The sequence below is a fragment of the Anopheles gambiae genome, chromosome X (assembly GCF_943734735.2).
Source record: "Anopheles gambiae chromosome X, idAnoGambNW_F1_1, whole genome shotgun sequence".
Lineage (NCBI taxonomy): Eukaryota > Metazoa > Arthropoda > Insecta > Diptera > Culicidae > Anopheles > Anopheles gambiae.
In genome coordinates this window covers 179,535-207,401 of record NC_064600.1, presented here as the reverse complement: position 1 = coordinate 207,401, position 27,867 = coordinate 179,535, and the positions used below count along the sequence as shown (strand labels likewise).

The window sequence follows — 27,867 nt, the reverse complement described above, 5'->3', positions numbered from 1 at the left end:
GCAGCGTACCGGAACGACTATGATCTCCTATTTGATCTTACCCGATTGCAGATCCACATTACAATAACAAATGGCTGCCCCCTTCCCCTCCAGAGCAGAGGCGTTCTGCATACATCGAACGAAGCAAACCCCAGGAGATACAGGTGGAGTACATGGTAGTGGGTGGAAGTTTGTTTAGTGTATTGTTCCGGTGTCACGCTCCACTTTGACTGGATGGCGACTAAACATACCTCCCCACATGAACCACACCAACAATGCGTCGACGCATCACCTTTGCGCAATGTTACGGTGGTTTGTGTTGCGTCGCGACGTTCAACAAGAAGCTGCCATAAACATGACACACACAAGTAAACCTGTTCCATCCCGTGCATGAAAGCGTTGATGCGCTAACGCACTACACACAACCCCGAAACCCCCGCATTGATACGAGACGAGGCTTCCACGCTTCGGAATTTTGTGAAGTACTGCAACGGCCAACCTGACAGCCGAGCTGACAAGCTTAGCTGAACCGTGCTGATACCGGGGCCGGTTGGTTGTACTTGCCCGTTGATAATAGTACCGGCGCTTCGTTCACGAGTTCAGGCTTACCTTGGCACAGCCTCCTACCTAAGGCGTAGCTCCACGTTCCAGCTGCATCAGGACTTATCGTGAAACAAATCTGGCGCGGTTACGGCTCGCAGAGACACCGGTCCAAAACAAAAGTAACTCTAGCCGGTTTTACGGGGACGCGAGACGTTTGACCAGAATCGTGTCTGTGTTTGTATGTTTGTTTTTTTTTCTCCACAAATGCCCTAGGGCGTGCAAAAGAAAGCATAAATCTTAGCGGAGGATCGACAGGATTCATACCTCCGAGCCGGGAAGGATTGCCGGAATCACGGCGCGCGCTGCCTGACTTGACAACTTGAAGGGGTTGCACAGGTCATCGCGAGTCAGCGCGATAGCGGGGGGTTGTTCGAGTACCCCGAGAACCCGAGAGCTTCATGGTGCGTCTGTTTCCGATGCCCTTACGCCCAGCAGCGTAGGGAAGGAAGGAGGTATTTTGAAACCCGACGAGTACGATAAGGCGTCAGACACATCGAACTAAGCAACCAATTACGATCAGTGGCTCTATCGTGGTGGGTCGGACGCGAACGAGCATAATGAGTTGTGGCGCGGTCCGGCCTGAGCGATAGGGCGATGATGGTCGAAATCGAAATCCGGCGAGCGTTTGCGTGCGACGCGAGTGTTTTTTGTTATTGCTTGGGCTCAGAGTTTACTGGCCCTGAGCCAGCAGCATGCGTTGTTTGTGGATGTAAGTAAATTACTAGCTAGCATTCCACGTTAACTCCTATCCGCTGTGCGAGCGGTGAGAGAGCGCAATCGGCTTTTTTTCTTGCTCAGGATGCATTTCCTGCGAGCGGGAAGGCGGGATAAGAGCTCTAAAAGTTCCAGTGTTGTGAGTTGCTGCTGATGCGGAAATCAAGCGCATGACACGGTTGGGAGCCTTGCTCATGCCGTCTTCTTTGGCTCGTCAGCGTGTAAGGAAAATATTCTCCTGCGTAACGCTACATGCTGTTCTATCACACATAAAAATGGCAAGGACCATAGCGCATGTTGTGTGTTGCTCGCACCTATATCAACTATATCATGAGGCCATTGCGGGGTCAAACCAAACCATTCTAAACGAAAGAAAACGACATCAGCATAGAATATATAGAAATGTGTTAGAGAAGTCTCAGCTAAACCCAAATCCATACTCTGTATCACTAAGCACCAAAACCTTCAACACGCACATAATTTAGCCCGGGAACCCTTCGAACCGCCGCCACCGTAATGGCGGGCAACGGTAGCGACCGCAGCAAAAAGTGTATGTCGAAAAAACTGCAACAATAATGATTAAATAACTGCCGGATGTAGGCTTCCTGTTTTTTTCAGGGTCTGTACGGAAAGAGAGACGAGAGAGAGAGAGAGAAAGAGAGCGAGAGAGAGAGAGAAAGAGAGAGAGAGCAAGAGTGAAAAAGACTGAATGTATAAAAAAAGATCCAAAAGATTGTCCCTCCCGTTCCCCTCAAAAGTTTTGGTCCACGCTGGTCAACTATCCATCGCGAGGATGGTCAGTGGGCAGTGTCATTCCACTTACATCGCCGCTTAGAACGCGCTTACAATTTTCCATCCCAGCGTTTGAAGTTGTTTTATTATTTTTACATTTTTCATGTGCCCGCTTACTGTCTCTATCTCTCACTATCTGGCTCTCTTTTTTTTTTCAACCGCATATAATCCCTCCATTGCAAATGGTCCAGTAATTGGCCATTGACGAGTATCGCGACACGCGAAACGTTGCGACAACTGTTGTATTCGGCACTGTACGCAAATTACTCGGCGAGCCAATCAGAGAGATACTTCCAGCCCCCCTCACGCCTATCGCAATCGAAATGAAAGATCATTTTTTCAATTGTACTGGTAGTGGAGGATGCTGGTTCCATCCGTTCGACCCCTAAATAATAAAAACAAATAAAAAACAACAAAAACTAATGGAACAATGACTGCGTCAGTATTACCAGCGAATTACTCTTTCGCTGCAGCTATGCTGTGATCTACCGGGAGCCGGGGATGAGGTAAGCGACGAACGCATTGGCATACGAAATTTTGATTTTGGAACGATAGGTTATCGTAGACCACACTACCGGGGGGCACAAGTGTTTCCGGGCAAGTGTTGTCGCACTCGTGTCCATCCGTTTCGCTAGATTGCACAATATGGAATTTAATTAAGTCTATGCTCTATGCAGTGGGAAAGTTTTCGGTTAATTGCTACATTTCTCGCTAAATTTAATGAGCATAAGCTCGTGTTTTATGGCTTGCCAGCATTTTACGACAAAAATGGTGAACCGTGCTACCCCGTGGGGTCACAATTTCAATCGCCCAAAAAATGATGTACTGCGTCTTGGGCGTCCGGGCGCAGAAGGCTGATAAACCTTGGCGGTTTATGACGGCACGGTTCACCCATTATCGGTAGCAGTGTGGTGTTGATTTTTTTTTTTTCTAAAATTCCAGGAGCAAAAGTCCTGACCGTGCTGCATCATGAAGTATAGGGAAACTGTCATAAAAATCTAAATTGAACTGTCTGTCTGACGGGGCCTCAGTTGGTCTAAAGGGTGTTAAAGTGCCTGCAGATCAATTAGGTTGCGTTCGATACGGTCCCGTAAAGGGATGACAATAAACAGTGTTGCGGTAACGGTAACGTTGCGCCCTCGGAGATGTGTTCTTGCGGTTCTGGAGCGGATGGCCCATCCCAACAGTATCTTCCGTTGTGCTCAAGCCTAGCTGACACTCCTTCTACTGTAACCAAAACTTCTCAACCATTCTTTGGAAACCAGCCTGCCAGCCTACCAAAGACCAAAGCAGCGACACTAATCGGCGCGTGAGGGTGTCAAATCGCGCCATAAAGTGAGCTGCGCACTGTCGATTGCAGGCGAACCGTCCCGGTGCCTCGAGCGGTTACAAAGGCAAATGCACCGAAGCAGCACTCTTGAGCGCACTTGACGAAAGGAACGTAACGAAAAGGACGCTCGAGATAGCAGCAGCAGCAGCAGCAAAAGAGGCAAGACAACAGGGAAAAGGCTAGCCACCGGCTTTTCGGGTGCACCCGCGAGCAACAATCCTAATGTACAGTGGAAGCACCTCATACAAACACCGGGATAAAAATATGGTGTCAATTAAAATTTAACATTAATTCCATTTTTCAACCCATAGTTTAACGCTTTTGTAACAGATTCCTTGTGCTGGTACAGTGAATTCGCTTTCCTATTATTACAGTAAAGTATCATGCATGTAACAAAAATATCATGAGAGAGTGAATTGATATTGGTTTTTACATGTTTCGAACAACATTATGAGCAAGAAAATTTGAATAGAAAATCCGGCCTTAGTCCACCAAGTCCAGAAAAGAACCAAGTAATTAAAATTAAAGCGGCAACGCTAGTATTTCACAGTATATTGCAGTGCGTGCTTAACTTACATTTGAAATTAATCTTCCATATTACCTACATATATCTTGTTCTTTTAGTATTTGCATTTATGGAAAAGCTTTCAAATAATATTTTGATCCCAGCTATAATGTATATTCTTACAATCTTTATCTTGAAAATGTACTCAAATGCATCTTTGTCTGCTTTAAAAAATAAATTAATAATCAAAGAATAACAATAAGAATAAAGAAAATAGTTGCAATTATAAAAACTCATAATTTAAATGTTTGCTATTCAGATTATCTATGTTGTTTGCCATTCCTTCCAGAATAATACTATTACAAGAAGTAATATAGTAATATAATAATAATAATAATAACAATGTGTAGGACTATGGAAATCGCGAATATACTAAGTCCTATTGTTGAAAGCTTACAACAGCAAAATAGGATGGTTCCAACGACCTGTCGACATATGCGTTAGGAATTGGTGAGAGAGGAAAAGAGATGGGAAAAAGAGAGAATATTTTTAAGGAAATAGTATAAAAAGACTCGCAAGATTAGCCAGAGCGTTATTTACAAACGAACTGGCGGAATAAAAAGACACATTTTTTGGCAACAGCTAAAGTACAACCAAAAGGCTTTAACGTGTTCGGCATTGAATTATTTTTCCGCTTCGTTTTTTAACACCTATGATTTAAACCGTGTCAAAAAGAGACATTAAACATTTTGAATTTGAAACATTTTTCATGTTTGAAAATGTATGCATTGGGATTCATGAGGTTCAGAAGTTTAATGTTTTGCCTTTCTTAATGAAACAGTATCTACTTTGAAGCAAAAATACTAACAGTGAACCGACCACTCCGGCAGTCAGACAAAAACAGTCTGGGTTTGGTTGTTTCCTACCTCCTATTCCTGTTTCTATTGAACGGCATCGACGGCGGAGGAAATATTTGCGGAACAGCAGCATACTTTCGTTTTTTTTATAGTAGCGTCGTTGTCAGTATTACCAGTGGTTCGTACACGGCGCACAACATTTTCTCGCCATTGCCATGCTCTACCTCATCCGGCGACAAACCCTTCCGAGCCCACCAATCCCTGGAATACCTTGTAGAGTGTTTGTGCTACCTTTTACATGGGATGGTTTTTTTTATATTTACCTTTTTAAAACACCATCCCTCTTCCCTCCCGTAGCTTCTTCTCCACATCGTCATGGGTCTCGCCGGCCTTCCTCTGCAACGTAGTTCACTGATTAGCAACGGTGGAAAGCACCACGAGTGCCAACAGGGAGGCCGTATTAAAACAAACACTATCTAATCACTAAAGGGAAGACGATTAGACTTACGGCCTCACGCGGGCCAGGCCAAGAGACACTTGGCGCGGGAATAATTTCGATTTTGGAGGCAAGCGCTTCAATAAAACAAAGCAAAAAAAGATGAATCTAGCTCTCACTCTAGCTCGGTCTATCTCTTCCCGATTATTTGCCCCGAACGGGCCTATAGCCGTTACCCGCCATGTTCTAGATAAGAAGAAAGAACCAAAAAAAGGAAAATCGTTTTTCGTTCAATTGGCTGTGTAAGTAACGTCCGTTGCATGACACACCGTGGGCACGGGTACGCAATTAGAAACCGAAACTATGTGCTGGTAGCCATCGAAAATAGCATGGAACGCATTTGCATCCGCACATTTGCGAAAGATTTCCATCGCTGATCGTTCTGTCAATTACAACTCAACCACTAAATTAGGCAACAAGTTTGGAAAGATTTAACTGCACCAAAATCCACATAATATGTCTAAAACCAGGCTTTGAGGGCCTTCAACCTGAGCCGCCCGCCAGACCATTTAATGAAGATGTACTTGGATCAAACTCATTGGAATATTAACTTTTTTTTCATTGTAGTTGATCCTTTACGGTATAAATATTTAATAAACAATATTTAATATTTAATATTTAATAAACAATATTGTTCAGCTAAATGATTGAGTGTCGTTTTACTCATACATCTGATTGACTTTAGGGTTGAACTGAGAGAGAAATGTTGGGCTATCTGTCAACAACAACTAATTGTCAACCTACCTCTAGCGGCTTTCGAGTTACCCAATGTTGTGTCATGGTTTTGACCCATTTGCTCTTGTCTCTTATTAAATGTAAACAACATTTCTTGCCTACTGCTCAACCAACTTCAAAAAGCCTAATCAATAGATTCTTACATGAGTTAAAGGATTTTTTCACATAACTCAGGGTTCACCATCAAATCCTGTTTCCGGTTGATTTGGCAACCGACATTCTATCTATAGCGAAAAACATGTTATGGGCTACAGGGGTTTTCAATTGAATAAATAACGTTTTGATTGATCTCAACACCTTTCATTTCGATGTCACTATTTTCCACGACTTACTAATACATGCGTCCATATTGTCAACCCATTTTCATTCGATGTCAACATTGGCTGCTTCAATGTGATAAAATTCAAATGTAGACTGTTGATTGAAATGTTGTATGTTGTTAACGCTTGTTTTAGGATTTCATCTCGAGAAATTTGTGAGGATGGTGCTAACGCAAAACATATTTTATTATGATTAAAAGATTAAAAATTAAACAACAAGGAAATTGCAAGCATAATTAAACAATTGGATACTATTTACTAGCAACAAAATAGACAATATTGCATTTTTGTTGCTAGAAGACGCCATAACATGGGGTTATACAAAAAGCTCTAGGCTAAACTTTTGACATATTTTCTGTCAGAACAGTGGTTCACCGAATTTCATCAACAGAATGTCTGTCACAAGCTCAAATTTTGAATCGATCGTGTCCTTGATACTCAAGACTGTTTACCCGGTTATATGGGTAAACCAATCAATTCACTTATATTCTGGCCAAAGAGTAGTTATGGCAGATTTAGATCATCTACTGTCATTACGTCACATAAGAAGAAACGATGATTTGGGATAGCATTGTTTGAATAGTTTTTGTATTTCTCGGACTGCATACACTTGTATTTTTTTTTATTGAAACGATCAATTAATGCTAACCGGTGTGAAAACGGGAAACGCTGCGTGCGTTAACAATCAAAACCGTTGTGCTAAAGTTTGCGCAACATATGTCACGCTGATTTCTAGTTGCCATTTGCGATCCGATATAAAGCAACAAGTGCGTGCTGCCCGCTTATACTTGCAGCGCGTTTGTGCGTCTTTTGGCGAAAGAACTCTCCCCTATAACCCTTGCCAGAAGATGCCAGGGATTGTTGCGCGCGGTACAAAATAAAACGAAAAGCATACGGCGCGCGAACCGTCGCATGCACTGGAGCATGGTGACCAATCATTTTTCCAGGTCAGCCCCAGGTTCCGGTAGGCGAGCGTAAAATTCCTCCCTCCCCCCCTCCTCTCTTTCTCTCTCTCTCTTCCATCCTCCACCCTCCCTTTTCCGGGCTGGTGTGCATGCGTGAGTGAGTGCGTGAAGCATGAAGGGGACCCGAGAGCCCAGGGGGAAGGTGACTCCATCATTGTTCGCTGGCCGATTGCGGCGGCGCAACCGAGCACGGTAGTGAAACGGCAGCACCTCAAATTGTCACAGATAAGGTCAACACGGGATCGGGAAGTGGGACCGTGGGGATGACCGTGGAGGCGGGTTTGGTATTATAATTTTGCCTCCATTATGAGTGTATTAGCTGCGGCTAAGCTAGGCAGCAGCACCATCAGCAACAGCAGCATCCACAGAGACCTGGTGTGCTGGTGATGGGTACCGGCGGCGGTCGACCCTTCTTCCAACCGTACCAGTGGTGTTCAATTTGACGCCAGAACTCCTACTACCTGCTACCGTTGGTGTGGCACATCATCTGCCCCACTGTACAGCTAGCATATTTGGAGCTGGAAGTTATTTTATTTACTAGACCCACTTTTAGCTTAGTGTAGCTTCATCGGTGAGCTTAGTTAGTTATATAAATCAACAGTTAAATCTTGAACTGTATTCGCATTAACACTTAAATGACATTATGCGGGTGACTTGATTTGAAGCCGTCATAATGCAAACTATTAAAAACGAAGCTACCGTGCCTCTCGTCACGGAACCGAACGATAGCCTTGAGATTTTGCATCCAGAGCAAAGCATAATCAAGATAGATAGAATTGAACGTAATTAAAAGCAATCGTTTTCGCAAGGAAAAGACGATGCAAAAATGGGCTAGAGAAAGCTCTGGAGGAGGGCGGGGGATTGTTGCTGATATGAATTATTTTGACAGAGGGCTAAAGAATCGCTCCCGCTCTGGTAAAAAGAACACAGCCGTAACATTTGGCACATGGCTAATATGTTGGGTTGCTAAATGCGCAAAGAATCAACAACAAAGCAGCATCGCATTTGTGTATGGTTCTATTAATTATCATGTTTGTAGCATGTTGGGCTTTAAACTTTGACGTTTTTAGCTTGTTGAGCATCTTCTAAACTTTGGTTGCATTAATTATTTAGAGCCATCTTTATGTTGCCTTGGCTAGTGATGTGAGAAAAAATATAGTAGCTCCAAGAATTTACCAACAATTGTTACATAGAAATCTATGCCTCATCCTTTAAAATTAAAATACTTATTTTTGATTACCTTTCAAAGGATAAGATTTGACAAAAAACTAAACAAGCAGCCTTGCACAAATAAAGCATTAATTAGCTACTAACTGCTTTGATTTGATGTTTAATGCTGAATTCACTCTACACCATAGTTGGTCCAGGTTGTGAACTATCTACAGCACCTCCCGGAGAAACAGACCAGATGTTTACCTACCTGATCGGGACAACGGTTGATGCAACCCGTCTCAAGATCCTGAATGGCGCCGGAGTAGTCATCCTCCCCAAGCTCGGCGGACGTCGGAACGGTTGATCCGTCCACGCCGGTTGATAGGAGGACGGTAGCTACCGTTGCCACTAATGCTAGCAGCTTCACCGTTGATAGCGACCGGTTGACAGTAGACGTGTGCCCCGCAACCCATTGATTGATGCGCAGAGCTACACCGCCACGGTTCCGGGCCCTTCCGGTTCCGGTTGGCCCCGGGGGCCACGTGTTTGACATTCCGTTCCCTAGCCTACTGCTGGTGTAATTATTGGGATAAGACAAGTTTCCCGATTTCTCCGACTCACCACTCCCGACAGTCTCACCAGCTTTGTATAGAACAATGTTTCACACGTTTCAGATGTTGAAGTTACACTTTTAAGCTAGAGGACACTCCTATGCTGCACCGAGTTTGTCTAGCGCCTACAGTCAGTCCTATTTTGACTAGATTAACTCCGATCGCTCGATTGGTTAATAAGCCTTATTTATAAAGGAATAAAGCAACTTTGATCGCAATTGCATTTTTTTATCAAGCATATCATGCTATACTGCAATACACATAACTGTTAACGATCACCGAGCAAAAAAAACAATCACTTGGGACATTCTTGCTAAATATGTTACAAATTCATTTCCACAAAAGCTATCTCCACTGTCTTGGTTAATAATCACTTCTAAATTTGAATGCCAAATTCTTGACGGTAAAACACTTCGAACGCTCTTTCTTTCAACTACATAAACCAAGCATAGTTTGGACTCGATAAAACTACAAGATCATCTTTCAAACACATAAAATCGTTATACCGAACAACGCGTGCTGCCGCAAAATATCAGAAAACGACACGATCACACGTCACGGGATACGGAACAGCGGCAGCGTGCGCGCAATTGGCTCGATCACTTACGACTGCTCGAATGAAATGCTCCCGACAGAATATTCGCTCCCAAAGTGGACGCATTGTTCATTTGCGTTCTGCACCAACCGATCCTCTCTTTCTCTCTCTCTCTCCCTCCCTCTCTCTCTTTCTCTATCCCTCTCCCTCTCTCTCGCTATCCTTCTATCTTTCTCCCAGCGTTCGCACTTGCTCACGCCAGTTGTCAGGTTATTGCTTCCCCGCTGGAATTTGGAAATGGAGTAAAGTTTCGAATATGTTCAGCACGATCGGCAAATCGGTTTGTTTTGTTACTTTCGCTCTCGTGCACAAGTCCTCTCTTGCGCACACAGGCGCATTCATTTATGAATGAAACGATCGCCGCAACAAATCGGTGCAAGAGTTCATGCAGGAATATATTTGGCCGTTGCAGGGATTTTTGTACTGATTTAAGTTTTAAGCTGTTTTTTAGCTTTAGAGACACGAACAAAATCTTTTAATGGAACTGATACTCTATCAAATGAAGATCTATTAAATCTGTAATTACCTACGCAAAAAAAAATCTGTAAAGACACTTTAAAAAATAAAAATCTGAAACCATTTCGAATTTTCAGCTGTATTGCAGTCTATATAGCAGCTATAGTTCGGTCTATTGTAGACTCTTTTAATTTTTATTTCTATCTGTGACGTCACCAATTTGTTTTTGAACATTTTTTAAACTTTTTGTGTAAATCTAGTAGACGCGAGGCCACGGGAGTGACAAAAAGTTGAAATATTTGTCAATTTTGACAAAATAGGTTATGAATTTGAAAAGCGAGTTTTCTCGTGGCTGCATATAAAATACAGCGTCAGATTACGCTGTAATTGTTAACGTTTTTTCGCAAACGTCAATTTTTTTCACTTTTCGTCAAAAATTTTCCCCTTTGGCTGCGCATTCTTACTGCTCGTTGTGCTACTTTCATTTTCTCAACCGTCATTTTCTCAAGTTCTCTATTTTTCTCTCCGTCTTGTGAGTATGTCTATGTCTAACACTATCTCTTTCATTTTACTAGGCCAGTTGTCACCTTACTTCTTCTTCTTCTACTGTATTGAAAGAAATTGTTTACTAAGCAGCAAGCGATATTATTTTAAAATAATATATAATTGTAAGAAAAAGTTGCCGAACACTGCACCAGATGATCCGAACTTCTTCTGCACGTAGCGATACACCATTTTTGAATCCAAAATGAACTACATCATATCGCGCCATCCAAGCCAACTGCTCGATTTGGAGAAGGCAACACGCAGGTTGCACTAGCGTGATGTAGATGGCAGCACTGTACGTTCTAAATTTTTAAAGCTATCGATGAGCTACTTTTATATACCAATTTACATTTTTACAGAGACTTTGAACCTGGGTGGCTGCTTAACAATCTTAACAATCTTCATATACAAGGCATATCCCAATTCTATTCTTTTCCGTTCTTTCTATTCCAGATTATTTTTCGTTCTCTTCACTTATTTGTTGCAGCGAAAGCGAGTCATCCGATTGGGTATCGATTTCGTTCAACCGCTTGAAACGGTTCAGTGCTTACTCTACTGCTACATTTTCTCAGGTTCAACTCTTCGGAATCACATCATCCACTGCCTATTGAACAAACGGGTTAAACGATAGGCAGAGAGCAGTTCCACAACTGAAATTCACCAGATATTTGATGTCACACTTGCCATGATGAAAGGCAGTTATGGATCTAAATATAACCGTTAATAAATGTATATTTACCATATACTGGAATGCGTAAAATCTGATTTTGATATGAAATCGAAATAGAGCAAAATTTAATGTTTTTAAGCGTCTCCTAGGCCTATCGGTTTTTAGGAGCCCACAAGGATTGGAGAAGGCAGCCCTGGATCAGGCAACCTGAAGAACGGCCAACAGCCTGGCCATAACAATGCGGCGTACTCGTTCTAGCTACCGAAGAAGAAGAAGTAAATGTAGACGACAGACGTGATATTATTGATCTGAAACTGTGTATTGCGACTCATCTGCTAAAACACTCCAGCATGTCATCATATCGGAACGCCAAACATCACCATTTCATGTTAACAAAAATCTTTACAAAACATACAAGATACCACAAACGATTCCAATAATTACCGAATCTATTTTTTTTCGGTATTTTTTCTTAGTTTCTGCATATGTTACGTTTTAGTTTACCTTTCCAAAACAGCTCATTCCATCCACGCCGGTTCACTGTCCTACCGAGACCAGTCCAAATGACATTGAAATCGTTTAGTTGTATCATACAACAGGGTTTCCACTAGCTGCTGTGTGCTTACGTGTTAGTTTGTTAGTGTAAATGTAGGATTTTTTTTTATTTTCATTATTTAAGTAACCGTTCATACATTTGCCGCGGCGCCAAATCTCACCGCGGGCTTTACACAGAACTAACGTTAAACTCTAACGCCTGCCAAAGAGGTCCTCTGCAAGGGGTTTGCTGTGATTCGTCTCCCGCCATATGTACGGCTTCAGTACAGGTTGCCATTTCTTTGCCACCTATTTGCTTATTTACGGGTCAGTAATTGTCAAACCCTTACCTCCCTGCTAGATGATTATTTTGTCCTATCTAAACAAAAATGAGAGAAATATTCCGCATAACGTCCTGCTCATGCCGAAAGAAGGTTCTCTATGATTCCGGAGACATCACATTGTTCTTGAAGTATTGTGTTTGGTTTTTGCTTTCTTCCTCTTTTTCTCTCGATTTACCGCTCTGTTACTTTCACTTTTGCTATGTATTTCACCTAAATTTGTATAACTATAGAATCGGTTCTTTTCATATATCTCAACAGGGATAGAAGGAAGAAATTAGCACTAGTAAGGAAAAGGGATTGAGAGGAGGGTAAAAATGAACAAGAGTCTAACAAATTTAATGAAGCTAGGATGAGTTTTTTGCAGCACCATCGCCTCAACACACGTCCACGTTTTTAACCTATGGGTACTATCTTTACACCTCGTGTCCGTGCATTTCAGAGTTTCCTTTCAGGTAGTTAAACCAACTCAGAATGCTTCACGACACCAACTGTTTCAGGTTGGCTAAGGAAAAATACAATATATTATATGTATATATATCTATTATTAATAGTGTATATCTATCCATATGGGGTTCTTTTGTTTTGTTTTAAAACAACTATTCCGCAGAACAGTGCGCACCGTACGTTAACCTGCTTTTGCTTCACAACAACGATTCAATTAAAACATGCACATTGAAAGTCACACACTAACGCCATTACGGTTCAGCCGTGTATAAATGTGCCCGCTGTGTGCTACACTAAACACGGCTCGACCCACCGAACTACTACTGGTACTTGCCGCCAGCAAACCACCGACAAACCAAATGCGTGCACCGTGCAGGCAAATGAGGGTGTAAGTGTGCGGGGGTGTCTAAGTCTACGACTGCCCGTCCAGTCGCGAGCGTAATAGTGTTACCGCCTTTTTTTCTTCCTATCTCGCCTATGTTTCGCCTGTTTAACTGACACTTAAACCGCCGACAGATTGATAATAAATGCGAAGGCGGCAGCTTTGCGGGTTCAAGGGGTAGGCGCATCCCGGACAACAACCATTTTTGAGAAACAGAACCAGCGGGTTTATTACAATGGGTTTAAACAATCAACTTTGCAATGTGTATTATTGCATGATTTTTGGCCTGGTATTGCCTACGACGCTTTGAAGTACGCAAACCGTATATCGGAACGATGCAATGCCATAGTTCCTTTGACAGTATATCTTGCATAAGTAATTAACTGTACTTTCCTCGGCACAACGATGTGTTATCCAGGATGTACTGGAACCTGAACCCGACAGTAACAAAATTATCGCCCCTAAAAGTAGCAGAAGACTATTGGGAGTATTTTTGGTTTTCTGTATTATTCAATAGTATTTAGTAAGGCAAGCGATTGCATAAATTGAAAAATAGTTTCTGCTAGAGCACGCTTTTCCTATCAGCACTATCCTGATCTTGATTTCCTTTCACCGACTGCAATGACATATATCACTCGCTATATGTTTCACTCGCTTTAATGTTTCCTAACCGCGCGTCAGTGCAACGTGTATAAACGTTTCTGATATCCGTTTTTATTTTTCAAACATACTTTTAATTAAAGTAATGTTGGAAAACAATCACAAGACGAACGCGTCGTTTATAGTATTGTCATTTAAAATTGTATTAAGTTTACGTAATAGAGATTAAAGTGACAGTTTGGGAGGTTTTTGTACATCTTCTTTTGGTTAGATGGCTTTGAACGAGCTATGAATTTATGAACAAAGAGTTCTTGATTTTTGTCTTTACTTTCCTGTGCAAAATATAAACATATAGATGAAAGGAAAGATAAGCGATGTTGGGCAAATAAATTAAATGTATGAGAAGAAAACACTGCCTTTTGACATGGATCGCGAAGTAACGATCAACAGCCAATGTCCCATTTACTATTTCGTTATAATCTGCAGCATTCGGTCTTACTCTCTTTCTCTCTCCCTATTTCATTATCTTTCGTTCGCTGTTGTCCATCTCAAGTATCGCGTCTGTACTGTCGGTTGGTAATGTAATGAAAGCATCCAACAGCACTATGGCCTTCCAGCGACAAATCCTAAGACATTTAGTATTTGAACAATTCCTTACAGAGATTTTATTATTTTTATAAAATCATTCATTTTTATCGCCTATCTCTCTTTCTCTCTCTCTCTCTCTCTCTCTCTCTCTCTCTCTTGCTCTCTCTTTCTCTCTCCCTTTCTTTTTAACTTTCCCCTTTCTCTAAGATACTCTAACATGGGGTCTTACAGATAATAACATTTATAGTATCACAAAATTGGTTGTATTTGAAAGTGTTGTCCTGCTGTTGCCGGCCCGCACTCAGGTCAGCCCGCTAAGATGATGGTCCGATAACTTCTATACGGCCGTCTCGTGGTCGGTTTCATCGATTCGTCCCAGCCGCCACGCATTATGATCGGTTGCTACTAAAAGAGGCCACAAGAAGGAAGACAATAACGTCATCTATACCGATTTTCGAGCAAAACAGGAATCGAACTCAAAATTGATGGACTAAGAGGACAATCATTCAAATTTTGAAATTTTAATGGGAATTCAAAATTAAAAGGATGAGGACCGCAAAGTTTTCCTCCAGATGGTAAAAAGTGGATTCGGGAACGATCGACATGAAAAAACCGCAGAGTACACGTAAATTGTTGGTAAAACACCAGAAAGGAACCTGTGCTCGAAATGAAATATTTTCAAACAAAGAGTGATAGAGATACACAAAGATAACAGGGAATATAATGAACATTTTCATGGCACCATTCAAAGAAAATGAAAGCGTAAAACAAAATATAAATGCAAGCAACAACATTTTGTTAGACAAGATAATTTAAAATATAAAATAGAACGACAGAGCGGCAACTATCTTTCAAACGTTTTTTTATCCCACCTTTTTACTTAGTACATATTAACATATACTTTAAATCATTGTTGAAAGTTATGTGTTCGATGAATGCAACAACATGGCACACATGTATTAAAATATGAAACTGAATAGAGTAATAAAACGATGTAAAAATAAATTAAAATAAGAAAAAAAACACAACAAAAACACAGCAAAACCAAACACATAACTAATTTGTTACAGAGTTTACTTTATTTAATTTCTCGTGTTAACGACATTCCATGTTTCGTTTAGTTGTTTCTTCGTTTGTTCTCATCCTGAGCCGTATCGCAACAGCACACACACTTCGATGTTGTACAATGTTCTCGTCTTTTTTCTTTAAATAAAACAATAATACACTCACATACATACAAACTCCATATAGATATTAATAATGACGGAATTAAATAACACATATTAGTTAAAACTAGTTCCAAGAAGCATTTCATACCGTCACAGATTACCGCACAAAAACAACCACTCTTTCACATTCATGAAAATGGTACCGCACGCAATCCTGAATGTATTGCGCATTCGTTCGTCGTTCCGTGAGTGCACCGATAGATCCGGCCTCTCACACGGTGGTTTGATCGCCGCGCAATAATACCATGTTATTAATATCGATCTCCTATCACTTAACGATAATCAATTTTATCTTTTTTACGCTACTTAATCCCTCCAATCCTAAGTTATCAGTTATTTTGAGGATTACATCATGTCGAAATTTGCTGCGTACATCTTAACCTTACAAAAAAAAAAAACATGTGTAAACAAACCAAAACAAAATAGACCATAAATTATAACAAACAAACCAACAAAAATGATGCTCTTTTAAGCCGTCTTTGGATGTCTAATTCCAAAACTTGTAACGCATCTGATCAGTGGTTCCGACACTCCGACAAAGGCGGATTAAATATTCGTACAGGAACACAAAACATGCTCCAACAGCTTTTGTGTGCGTGTGCGTGCATTGACAAGAATAATTCTTTATACACGTACTTTATACAGCTCAGATAGGTAAAACGTACTAGCCGACACAACGCACAACTGCTAGAACATTTTAAAAAGCAAAACAAATGCACGGAGAGAAACATACAAACGGACACAAGCACACAGATAGCCCGCCCTTTGCCAACAGAGGAAAAATAAAATAAAAATAGGTAACTTTTGTTAATTTAAGAGCGCCATTCATACATGTTTATCGCATTTCATTAGAAAACGTACATCGAATCTCTTCTTATATACATATACAACCCCTCCCCCCGCCCCCTCATCCCATCAGTGGGTTCAATCCAGCCAGCCAAAGGAAATGAACGGTAACGAAAATCATTGTAAAGAGGGAAAAGTAAATGATGAAAAAACACACACACAATGCAAAACCGAACCAAACGAAAACTTTGAGGTGACATTGTGTGACAACTTACCACAGTAATAATACTTCGAGATCCGTGGGAGAGCTTTTTTGTGTGGCATGGTCATTCGTAGTAACAATACGGTAGACGAGGTAATTGAAAAAATAATAGTACGAGTGATAAGATAAATTGTAGTTGCAGTAGACGGGTAGAAATAGGTAGACGCCAGAAAGGATACAGTGAATAATGGTAGTAGTACAAAAAGAATGAATAGTAGCAGAATAGCAGGATAAAGAGAGAAAGAAAACACCGAGAGGCAAATGGGCCAAAGTGTAGATAAATTGAAAAAATAAAACACTTTGATAGTTCAATAAAAATAAAGAATGCGATACAAATGAGTTGATAAGAATCCAGAACCTTTAGAAAATATGTTTGTAGAAAGAATAATAATACAAGTAGTAACTTATGATGCTCGAGTAACAAGCGGGAAGCGAACAAACCACATTGGAGATAAAATAAGAACTAAGTCAAAACAGTGTGTAGCGCAGAAAAAGATATAGAACAGATTAAACTTAAAAAAAAAACAGAAATAGTTCTGAATGAACATGTGTAGGAAGGTAGTAAGTGCTAGCTGTAATAATATCCACTTTCAGGCGTATTATTCTCCTTGTATTCATTTAATTTCTTTTTGCCGCTCAGCTAGTTACTGCCTCTAAGTCTATTTGTGTAAATCATATGTTAACAGTCGTTCGGAGTGTATATCACAATCACCCTAAAACACAAAAACGCGCTCATTAACTGGTAGTGATTAGAGATAAAATTAGAAATTAACATAACTTAGTACGAACACACGGAACCGTGTACTAGGCGTAAAATGGCATGCAATTATGTCCCACGCTTTCCACGGAAACGAAATGGGATGTTGCGGGGTAGTGGTGTGTGGTTGGTGTGTAGTAGTACAAGACCGTGTGTGGGTTTATAAGGACGACGTTTTTTCTCTCTCTGTCTCTTCCGCTTGGGAGTCAGTGCTTCACTGCTGTTCCGTGAACCTAATCGTAATATTTGGACGCTTTCTCCAGTTTGGCGCTACCGTAACGCTTCCACAAGCAGCGCGGGAAATGACTATCAAACAGGCTTTGCAATCGGCGCTCCTCCTTACCGGAAGAAACACACGCTCTGCGCCTTTTCCTTCCGGACGCTTCCTACGACTCCGTTCCCCCGCCGTTCCCTAGCTAACCAAAGGGCGAACAGCTAGACGGAAGCGAAGGCGAAGCGAAGGCGCGGTCGCTAATCCACCTCCACCACATGGTACACCTTTTCAATCAGCGCTTTGCCAGAGTTTAGGGCGACGGTCGGCAGAAGCGGTAAGGTCTCATCTATAATCAAGAGAGGGGTGAGGTGAGGAATAAAAAAAGAAAACAAAAACAAAAGCTACTAGTACCAACGCAAAACCGTAAACCCTCGGGAAACCCTCCCACCGGGTTCAACACCACCACTGGTCGTTTCGACCCCCAAAAAGCAACTTTACGCACGGTTTCTAGTTTAAGGAAAAGAAGGGAGAAAAGGAAGAAAGGTTGGAAGGCACAATCTACGGCACTTGCACAGTGCACAAGTGTACCAGAGTACAATGATATCCCAGCTCAGACGAACCAGAGAGTATAGTAGCGAAGTACAACACGCAGTATTGCCGATTCTTTAGCGCGCTGCCCACCATCGGCATGCGGACTAAAGGGTAAAACTGTTCGGGTTGAGGTGAGCTTTTGTCTCAGGCTTTATCATTTATCGACGCACGCACGTACATACATGAGAGGGAGGAAGGAAGATGAAAAGAAAAAGAAGCTAATTTAATTGAAGGATGTGGTTCAACACAGGAGAACAAGAAACAACCAAAAATATAAGCAAGTTTAAGGTAAGTCAAATGTGGCGTAATTTTTAGCGACGGGTGCATCAATATCTTGCAGGCAAGTCAGTCACACACACTCAGAGGTATACACAGACACCCGTTGGAGTACATATAATCGTGCATGGCGCCTTCTATTAGTCATAGCCGAAGAAAACAGAATGCAAAAAAGATAACTACAGAGATACACACACACACACACACAAACATACATTTCAAACATAAATTACAAACATGGGTGCAAAGGAGGATCAGCAACCCTATCCCATCTGCGGGATGTTCAAGCACGAGTGCTGCACACGCATAGTGTGTGTGTTAGTGCAAACGCAAAACATAGTGCTGCGCCTGTTCCTACAATCTACAATCATACGCAAGCAAACGGGAATGGATGGGCGGGGGTGGGGGCGGGGGGGGGGGGGTGGTGGCGCGGAGGGGGAATTTGGGGCGATATGGGTTGGTAGTGGGATAGCTCCACGCCGGCACACAGAGTAATGTAGAATGGGACGGGGGTGCGAGGAGCTTTGTAAAAAAAAACCGGAAGAAAACTCGAGGCTATCGTACGCAGGGGTCAAACGCCGTAAACGACTCACCTTGCAGCTGGCGATTTATCAAGGCCGTCAGCCCGTGCCCCCCATTGTCGGTACCTTTGCTCTTCATCACCAGCATCGGTTTATCTTCCGAGTCGTCGCCATAGCCTGACGCAATGCAGCCGTTGCTTTGCGCCATCGTTTCGCTGACCTATGGTTGTTAACAAAACGCGACCGATTAGCGAGGGATGTCGCGTGAATTGCCACCACCGTGCCCGTTACCCGTAAGCCCGAGTGCAAACAAACGTGAAATTTAGGGTTTTTGCTACGTTTCATTGAATATCAATTATAATATGGCTTAACGTACACCAAAAGAAAGGAAATTCAATTCCTCAACTATTTCCCCAACTATAGCAGAAAACCCCAAAACATCACGTTCAATTTCACTTGAGCTGTAACCCGGGCTTTAGATACGTACCTGTGTGACCTGCATTAATTTTTTCACCACATCCCGTCCGAGTATGTGATCGAACACGGCCTGCAGGAACGGTTCCGCCATGATGGAAAGCTTCAGCTTATCCCGGTGCCAGATGAGTACACGCGACTCCTCCATCGCCATGATTGACACCTAAAATGAGCACATTTGGAAGTGTATGAGAATTTGTCCGTGGTGTAAACAGCATTGGGAGGAAAGAGAAACATAGAGAGAGAGAGAGAGAGAGAGAGAGAGAGAGAGAGGGGGGGGGGGGAGGGATAGGTGCGAATAATAGAGGTAATAGAAGATTGGAGAAAGGTGGCATTATTGCTGTTTTTGTTTGTTTTTGGTTGGTTTTTAATTTGCTTATACCTGAAAATAGTCATCGGTAGAAACACCGAACCATTCGGGTGAATCGAGAAACTGATGTGGAAATACTATATGAAGCGCTTTTTGATTCTGTGAAACTACTAATCTGTACGAGGGATGAGAATGAAATTGAGATATAATTAAAAAAACAGTGCATAAACGAACGGCGGTAGCGTGTTCCTCGAGGCGGTGATGGAGGGCCTGGACCTTTGCGCAAGTCCGGGTGGCGTTCTGACGTCGGTGTGTCAGCACATCCCCCCCCACCCCTCCCCGCTCGCTCGCTCAGGCCCAGGCACAGGCGTCGCGCGCGCATACACGCATTACAGACAAAGAACACAAGGCGCGTACTTACTTTCCCGACAGCACTAGAGACAAACTGTCGACTTTGGTTATTTTTTCCTGCACGTAAATTTCCTGGTACTTCAGCGGCCGTACAATCTTCATGCAGTTCAGCACCTTCTTGAACTGGTGGCGCGACACGCGCAGCGGCTTAAACAAGGCAACGTACACCTGGAAGAAAGGGAAAATTAGAGCGGAAGCGTTGCATTAGCGTGGGCCTGAAGAATGACAATTGATACAGTGAATCGCAGCGCATTTTCGAACAAAAAAGATCTCAACAACTTAGGCTAAACGGAGCTCCATATTACTGTCGAGCGCTTAGACGTTTCAAATGCAATCTAAAACCACTTTAACATATGTTGGGAGTTTATGTTGCATATTCTCGAAACTCAAAATTATGTAATTAAACTTCAAAACAATAAGTCAACAAATCGCAAATAAGTTACTGCTCAAAATGTGCGCTCATACCTAAAAGCAACATATTTTTAAATAGTAAAATTGTGCTGCCTAACTTAAACTTACTACCGACTTTGAACAACGGCTGTTACCATGGTCTCGGCTATCGCAGAGGACACTCAAGTTGCAAGAGCAATAATTACACTTGATACCATACGGTGCATTTATCGTGTTATTGCTGAATGAATAAAATCAAATCCAATTCGCATCGGCTATGAAGTATACACAGGGACCATAAACCGACAATGGCTGACATTTACAGCCTGCGATTATTCCTGAACCTTGAATTACGTTCGGTGAGAGCATGATGTGGAGGAGATTCGCCAATTGGCAATTGATCTCAAAGCATCAGTTGTACAACATTTACAACAGTACAAATGATTAAATTTACTATCTGTTTATTTTTACATTGCGTTAAAACCAACATAAAGAGTTTTGAACTATATAATCGAGCAATCACTAAATGGGATGTTTTAACTGGTTAGCGGAATATTTCAAGCAACCTGTGGAGGTTTCATGCAAGATGTTAACTGTGGAACATTGGACAGGGCATCCCAAATCGTGCGTAGATATAGATGCGATGCAACAAAGGCGATGAGTCGATAGAGCCATTTAGCAGGCCATCGATAAAAGAGCACTGTGCATTGCGTCTTGTAACCGAAAGAGGCTCAAGGCCTAGAAGACGGCACCGCGCAGCATACGGAGGAAGATTATTGCGATCCTGCCAGGGAAGTAGGCGTAGGGCATACAGCGTGAGCTTTCGTTGAATCGCCTCAATTCGAGTAATTGAAGAAGCAGTAGTTGGGCTCCAGAACCGAACGAACGATACTATTGCAGACAGCCTTAATGTAAACTAGAGTAGTTGGTTTCCTCTATAACGTTATCGATTTGCTGTTTACAATTCAAACTTGAGTCTAGAAGAACGCCTAGGACTTTGGCATAATTTTGTCAATTAACTGCAGTGCCATCTATGAAGTAGATACCAGTAATTGGGCTCCTGCATCGACAAAACGACACACAGAAGCATTTCTCGATGCAGATAGTCAGGCCATTCCGCTTGCAACACGAACACAGTATTGCAATATTGAATTTTAATACTGATTTTAGTTGCTTTTTTGTTGTTTCCTCATGTTATAAAAATCGGAAAAATTGGAGTTTGGATTTGTTTTCAATGGAAATAGCATTCATGTAAACAACGTTTGTTGAAGTGAATATTTTATGAAATGCCAGGCTAGTATTCATTACTTCGTCCTTTAAACGAAAGCATCCACTGTCTTGTGCTGCTCTTGTGGGTTCGTATCAGCCAGGACACTTTGTTCTTCCTCAATGTTCTCGGCTTGTTGATCTCGGCTATTGCTGCTCCTACGGACTTCGATTGGCATCCGTGACACCATGATCTGCATGACCCCTATGCTTGTAGATGGTTTGTAAACTCGCAAAGTTTCCATCATAATCCCACAGGATACACATATTTCTTCAATCCGATCCGATGATCAAACACTCACACAAAGAACCAAGCGCGCAAAAAAAGGGCCAGTAGTGATTAAACAAAGCCATCCGTAGTAGAGTAGTTGCAAAATTGTTTCCGTGCCCGAAAGAAACAAAACACAAAACAGCCCCATCCTAACATATGCTGATCCCAGCGTCTCTCGATGTATGATGACCATTACCCGCCAACACGGTACACTAGAGACACAGAGCGAAAGAGAGAGAGAGAGAGAGAGAGAGAGAGAGAGAGAGAGAGAGAGAGAGAGAGAGAGAGAGAGCACGGTGGCAACAACGGACGTCATAGACCATCACGTGCAATAGAAGCGGGTGGTGAGGGATTCAGAGGGATTGTGTATAAGAAGACGAGGCAAACGTATCATAACACTCTTGCGGGTTGTAAAACCAATGACCTAGCAATATAATTTGCCACCCGACCGTTGGCATGGTGTGCGAACGAAACCCGACCTACGGCACCAATCGCACCTAATGCGTATTTGTTTGTGCTAACACTGTCCACACACACACACACACATATATGTACACCAAAGTACTAACGTCCTACATATACGTAGGAGAGGAGGAAGGGGGTGGGGAGGTCGCCAGTGTGACGGCCTCGATTCCAATGTGTCCGCGGTGTGCGGTTGAAGGGAAATGTGCTGGATGTAACGCGTCCATCTCGCTGTGTATGAAACTGTTCTTGGCCTTTCTGTTGCTAGCTGCCCGTTTTTTTTTGTGTTGCTGCATGCGAAATGCTGGCTTAGAATTCTATGAACCCCCATCCCCTCTATGGCGAAAATGGCACAATCGGCGGCACGTAGTACATCAATCCCACACGCTACTGACAGGTGTGTCCAGCCGAAAGGCGTCTGGTGATAACGGGTCAGCTGCGCCAGCAGATCTTATCAGAGATCCCCCTTAAGTGGGAAACCGAAAACGGGAAGAAGAAGCCTCCCGTCTCCAACAGACAGACAGACACATTTTGGGGGGGATGTGAGATTCCCAGAATAACGGGTCCGTTTTAGGACGCGGTGGGGGGGGGGAGAAGTGGTTGAAAAGGATTAAGCCACAAAAACCAAACCATCCCTATGTATGGGAGATCTCGAACATTAGCCGAGCGAAGAAAGGGAAGGCCAGCGATAGCATAAATTACGCATGCAAATGCATATCAATGCACGCCAATGCAACACAGTTTCAGTGGAGAGGGCACACGCACGCAAATGTGCGCTTTCTTCCTGTGCACGCACACACCGAACCGCTTCCCCCACGTGCATGTTTCGCGAATCGCCCCATACGAGGTAGGCCTCGCATACGCACACACACACACACACACACACACACACACACACACACACACACATACAAACAGTTCGCAATGCGCAAAGTGCATACTTGCGGTTAGTCACGTAGACACCTTTTGCTGCGCGGGGGGGCTTGCTGGCTTTCGTGCTATATATTTAGCATGACGGGTCCAATCATACGCAAAATTGAGCCGTTTTCGCTCGCGCGCACAAACTTATCATATCTTAGGGATGATGGGAGGGGGGGGGGGAAGGAGCGGGATAGGAGTTGGTTCCACGCATCCCTTACGCATGGGAATCCAACGGAAGGGGTTTTTTAAGAGCGCGCATGTACTTTCCAGCAACAAAAAAAAAGGAAGAACAAACAAGTTGTATAACATGCTACCACAGCATGACAGTGCGGGGATTTTGGGATAGCATAAAACATGCCACCACTGGCGAAGAGGTTGGGGTCTGTTGGTTTTCCCAGCTAAAGGTGACATTGGAAAATCCAACATCTTCAGGCGCAGCACACGCGAGCTGTATAACCACTTTTGATGGCTCGCAAGGCAGAGGAAAAGCTTTAGATAATGGAGGCCGCCGAGCGATCGATCCTAGCTGCTCCTTTGCGCCATCCGGCTAAAAATAAAGCTTTTCGAGAATCAGTACATCCACTCGTGTGGGTGGAGGTGGAGAGAATGTGTAAAATATCCCGCGGCAATGGCTCCAAAGTGCGGGATTTAAGCGCCGAGCGGCCGTGACGTCGTGCGCGCCTACCTCCCATACCCGATACCGACGAGCTTGACTGTGCGCCAACACCCGCCGATCAATGATTGGCTGATTTGGCCGAAAAACAACGACGTCATCTAACAACAACAAAAATGATATACCCCCGGCAGTCCCGAAAACCCGTTACCATTTATGGACGTATTTTTTGTATTTGAAAAAAAAACCAGCGACCGAGCGAACGCGCGCGGTCTTGAACCTTCAACCTGCTTCTCCCCCCCCCCCCCCCCTCCCCACCTAAATCTTCCGCCCTGGCCATCGCGGGCATGACGAAACGCAACGCGATTATCTCGTGACTTGAGCTACCTCCTCCTTCCGGCCCAGCCCTTCTTGGGTTGTCGCCCGCATTTGTGACAGCTCACGCCGGATTATTTACGACGCTGCATGACCGTCGGCTACGAAATGTTCTTCCTCCCTTTCCCCCTACCCCTCCTCACCCAAACCTCTCTCTCTACCTAATAAAACTGCAGCGGGAACCAATTCGATGACGACGATCATTTCTCCTCGGAGTGTGTGTGTATGCTGTACATACACACACAGGATAAGGGGAGTTTAATCCCCCGGCCACCAATACAACCCCCACGCAACCCTTCATATGACCAGCACCACAGGCAAATCCAACTCGATTGACCCAACTCCACACACACACACACATGCACACACGCGCGAGCGCAGGGAAGGGCATATCTCTCCCGATTACAGCGCGTTCGCGCAAGGTTTGCGCGTGTATTCGCAAACGCATGGTTGCGCGCGCGCCAACTCGCTCTAGCGGTGCACAATCGCATGTTCTTCCCGTATCGGTCGCGCGTGTGTGTGTGTCAACGAAACGCGTGGAAACAGCTCGGCAATGGGCCGAACGGGCCACACACACTGGGGATGTAGGGCGCATCTCGTGGAGGGTGTGCCGCGCGGAGGTGCACACGAAAATAAAGTCTTATATATACGATCGGCGTGCGAACACAGCCATGCCATTACACTGTTTGCATTACAGTCAGCTAGCAGCAGCAGTAGCAGTAGCAGTGCAGCTGCTCGAAAAGTCAACAGCGCCCTAGCGACAGCGACGCGGTGTGTGAAAGTTGTGCGCGTTTGTGTGTGTGTGTGCCATTGGTATCCCTACGCTCGGGTGAAACTGCAGTCGAATATCCTGAGCGTTTTTGGGGGGGGCGCGAAGCTAGTCAAATTCGTTCCATCATAAGCCAAAACCTCAAACAGTGTGCTGGTAAAATGTGTTGCCTTCAGCGTCTGGTAGACACGAGCCCGCTGCTCCAGCAGGCAACGTCGGACATTCGCACGGGTGTCGCGCTGCTGGCCGACGCAAAGCTAGAGCAGGTGCGTGTCCCTGCTGCCGGCAGCCATCCGGACCCGCAATCATCAAGCGAGCAGCTGCACCAGGACGTGCTCGGGGCGGCCACGCGAGCAACGCGCTCCCTGCTGCAGCGTCTTCGCGATCAAACGCACCGCCTGCAGCGCAGCCCACTGTACAAGTAAGCACATCCTTCCTGAAAGCCATCCAGAAAGGTTTCAAGCTACCCCGCTATAGCAAATATTTTCGTTTCCGTTTGATGGTTAGGATACTAACAGGCACGACGCAACCGAGTCACGCAATATCGGCGATCATGGTGTCGATGGTGCTAGTAGCCCTCTGGCCCAACCTGATCAGCGGCCAGGGTGCGACCGGCGGCGAAAAGTGTGAGCACAGCCGATCGGGTGCTGGAGACAGTGGCCGCAGCCACCCCTTGACCCAAATTGCTTACCTCGGGTCCTTTACCATCCACTTTGGTGCGCAAATATGGATGACATTCGTGTCAGGTAGGTTTCAGCAACATCAGCTACCATCATCAGTTACATCATACTTATTTTCACCTGTTCTTAAATAACCTAGTTGTGTTCTCTCTCTTTCTCTCTTCCTCTCTCTCTTTCTCTCTTTCTCACAACCACAGGGCTAGCTCTGTACTTTTCCCTACCGCGCCACACGTTCGGCCTGATCCAAGAGGTATTGTTTCCGAAGTACTTCACGCTCGGTACCGGTCTGAGCACGATTAGCCTGGTCAGCTTCGTCGAGCTGCGACGCAGCACCCAGCCGGAGCTGGCCGACCGCCACTTGGCGCACTGGGATCCGGTCGATCTGCTGCAGATTGTGGCGCTGGCAGTGACCGCCTCGCTCGAGCTGTTCGTACGGCTGTACCTAGCCCCGCCGATGCTGCGCCTGATGCACGAGAAGCATCGCATCGAGGCGGGCGCCAGCATCGGGCAGGAGGTGGGCCAGTTCGACGGGGCGGGCAACGGCTTCCTGGAGCGCTCCCGCCACTACAAAGCGACGCACAAGAAGTTTCGCCAGATACACATGACCACCGCCATCCTCAACATGGTGTCGCTGACGTGCACGTGCGTGCATTTGCTCTACCTCGCAACACGTGTGACCGTTTGAAGCACGCCAACGTGTGCATGTGTGTGTGTGATCCAACAATCAACCATATGATTATGCCCCTTCTGCTAGTGTTGTAAGCATATTTATTTCTCCCTCATGGATGCACAAGCACCAATGAGACCCTCTCCATCATCTGCCACCCTCGCTACCACTGATCTCCACTCTGCGAAAATTTAATCTCAGACTAGGACGCGGTTGCGCACGGAGAGGGCAACCTGTAGGTTTAGCAATCGCATCAGTGACAGGCGGCTGTGCGCTGTCTGCCTGCTTCAAACCCAGCCAGCCCTTCGCGGGCACACTTCCGCCATTATGCAAAAGGCTAACGCACACACACAGAAAGTAACAAACAGTATTGTTTCGTGAAGCGCACGAAGACGGTGCCGAAACTGTGATCAGCTCGCTCAGCAACAGCGGCAAAACCCATGCAGTGCCATACGGAAAATATACGGTCGAAACAACGACGATTCTCAGCGAGGTTTGAAATTGGGCGGGAGGGGGGGGGGGGGGAGGGGCGTGACCGTGCGATACAGTCAAATAGAGCGTCAGTAAAAAATCGTAAGTGCAGAGAGGAAATTTTAATACAAAAAACGCACACTCGGGCGCTAGGGACGCGGTCATAGTGTCCGTGTGCTCAGTAACCGGTGGCCCCGGAATTAGCGAGACTGTTGCTACGTAAAGCACCAAGTTCCTTTTATGTTTTGTAAGCTCACCATCTGCTAGGTGTTTATTGTAGTTATTTTATATTTTAAGAGAGGCACTATAAACCAACCGATAATTAAGTAGGGGAAATTTTAATAGTCCCCCGCTCGTGGACGTGATAAAACGATAATTGTCATAATAAACCGTAAAAATAAGACGACGGCAGCTCCAGACAGCTCCAACATTTTTAATTTATGTTTACGCTAACTTTTACGTTCCGTTACTTCCGCATTTTCGAACGAAAGGGTAGGTAGAAAGGTTGTCATTTTGTTCCGACCGCAGTGAAAATGGCTATATATATGGATATACATTTCTACAACCATTCTCCTACATGATAATTTGACCCATTCACGTGACATTTACAGTGGAGCCTCGCATAACGAGTACCCTTTGTTATGAGTTTATGGAAAACCCTGCAAATCAAAATCCTCCAGAAATGTCTCTATCTATTCGAGTAAAATCTCGAATAACGAGGAATGTCATTTGTGTCTCTGTTGCCATGTCATGAAGGCAAGTTTCCCCAACGAATTGCTGCTACTTGGAATTTCATGTAACTACATATGTGGTGTGCTAGTGTCTTGTAGATTTGATGCTAATTAATTAATCAAAATGTTTTAACCCCTTTTTTTGTGCTGAAGAATATTTACCACAAAACAACATTTCCATCAAACTAATGTGATGAAAACA

At 44.0% G+C, this 27,867-nt stretch overlaps 3 protein-coding genes across 26 annotated transcripts in view; 1 reads left to right on the top strand and 2 right to left on the bottom strand.

Moving 5' to 3' along the window:
• Positions 1-9,708, bottom strand: part of LOC1272261 (protein sevenless) — a 32,459-nt gene extending 22,751 nt beyond the window's left edge. For both annotated transcript variants that reach the window (XM_061647048.1, XM_061647057.1), the window contains exon 1: positions 8,717-9,708. In XM_061647048.1, the coding sequence (XP_061503032.1) occupies positions 8,717-9,001 (285 nt within the window). In that variant the 5' untranslated portion in view covers positions 9,002-9,708. The remainder of the gene's footprint in view (positions 1-8,716) is intronic.
• A 2,251-nt stretch (positions 9,709-11,959) lies between these two features.
• The window catches only part of LOC1272262 (blood vessel epicardial substance), a 20,109-nt gene continuing 4,201 nt past the window's right edge, over positions 11,960-27,867 (bottom strand). For 7 of the 23 annotated variants that reach the window (XM_061654502.1, XM_061654491.1, XM_061654523.1 and 4 more), the window contains 5 exons: positions 20,060-20,217; positions 19,711-19,813; positions 19,342-19,491; positions 18,927-19,074; positions 15,276-16,541 (listed from right to left, as the gene is read on the bottom strand). In XM_061654502.1, the coding sequence (XP_061510486.1) occupies positions 16,411-16,541; positions 18,927-19,074; positions 19,342-19,491; positions 19,711-19,813; positions 20,060-20,217 (690 nt within the window). In that variant the 3' untranslated portion in view covers positions 15,276-16,410. Of the gene's footprint in view, positions 14,624-15,275; positions 18,207-18,926; positions 19,075-19,341; positions 19,492-19,710; positions 19,814-20,059; positions 20,218-27,867 lie in introns of those variants that run through there. The other 16 variants (XM_061654564.1, XM_061654554.1, XM_061654574.1 and 13 more) reach the window with 7 other exon arrangements.
• Positions 24,922-27,371, top strand: LOC1272263 (transmembrane protein 205). The gene is made up of 3 exons (XM_311147.6): positions 24,922-25,537; positions 25,624-25,862; positions 25,994-27,371. Exons 1-3 carry the CDS (start codon positions 25,278-25,280, stop codon positions 26,479-26,481), a joined length of 987 nt encoding a protein of 328 aa, XP_311147.6. The 5' UTR covers positions 24,922-25,277; the 3' UTR covers positions 26,482-27,371.

Coding starts and splice junctions, on each gene's coding strand:
- LOC1272263 (XM_311147.6), top strand. CDS start 25,278: ATGTGTTGCCTTCAGCGTCTGGTAGACACGAGCCCGCTGCTCCAGCAG. Junction 25,538..25,623: donor CAGCGCAGCCCACTGTACAA/GTAAGCACATCC, acceptor TTTGATGGTTAG/GATACTAACAGGCACGACGC. Junction 25,863..25,993: donor ATGGATGACATTCGTGTCAG/GTAGGTTTCAGC, acceptor TCACAACCACAG/GGCTAGCTCTGTACTTTTCC.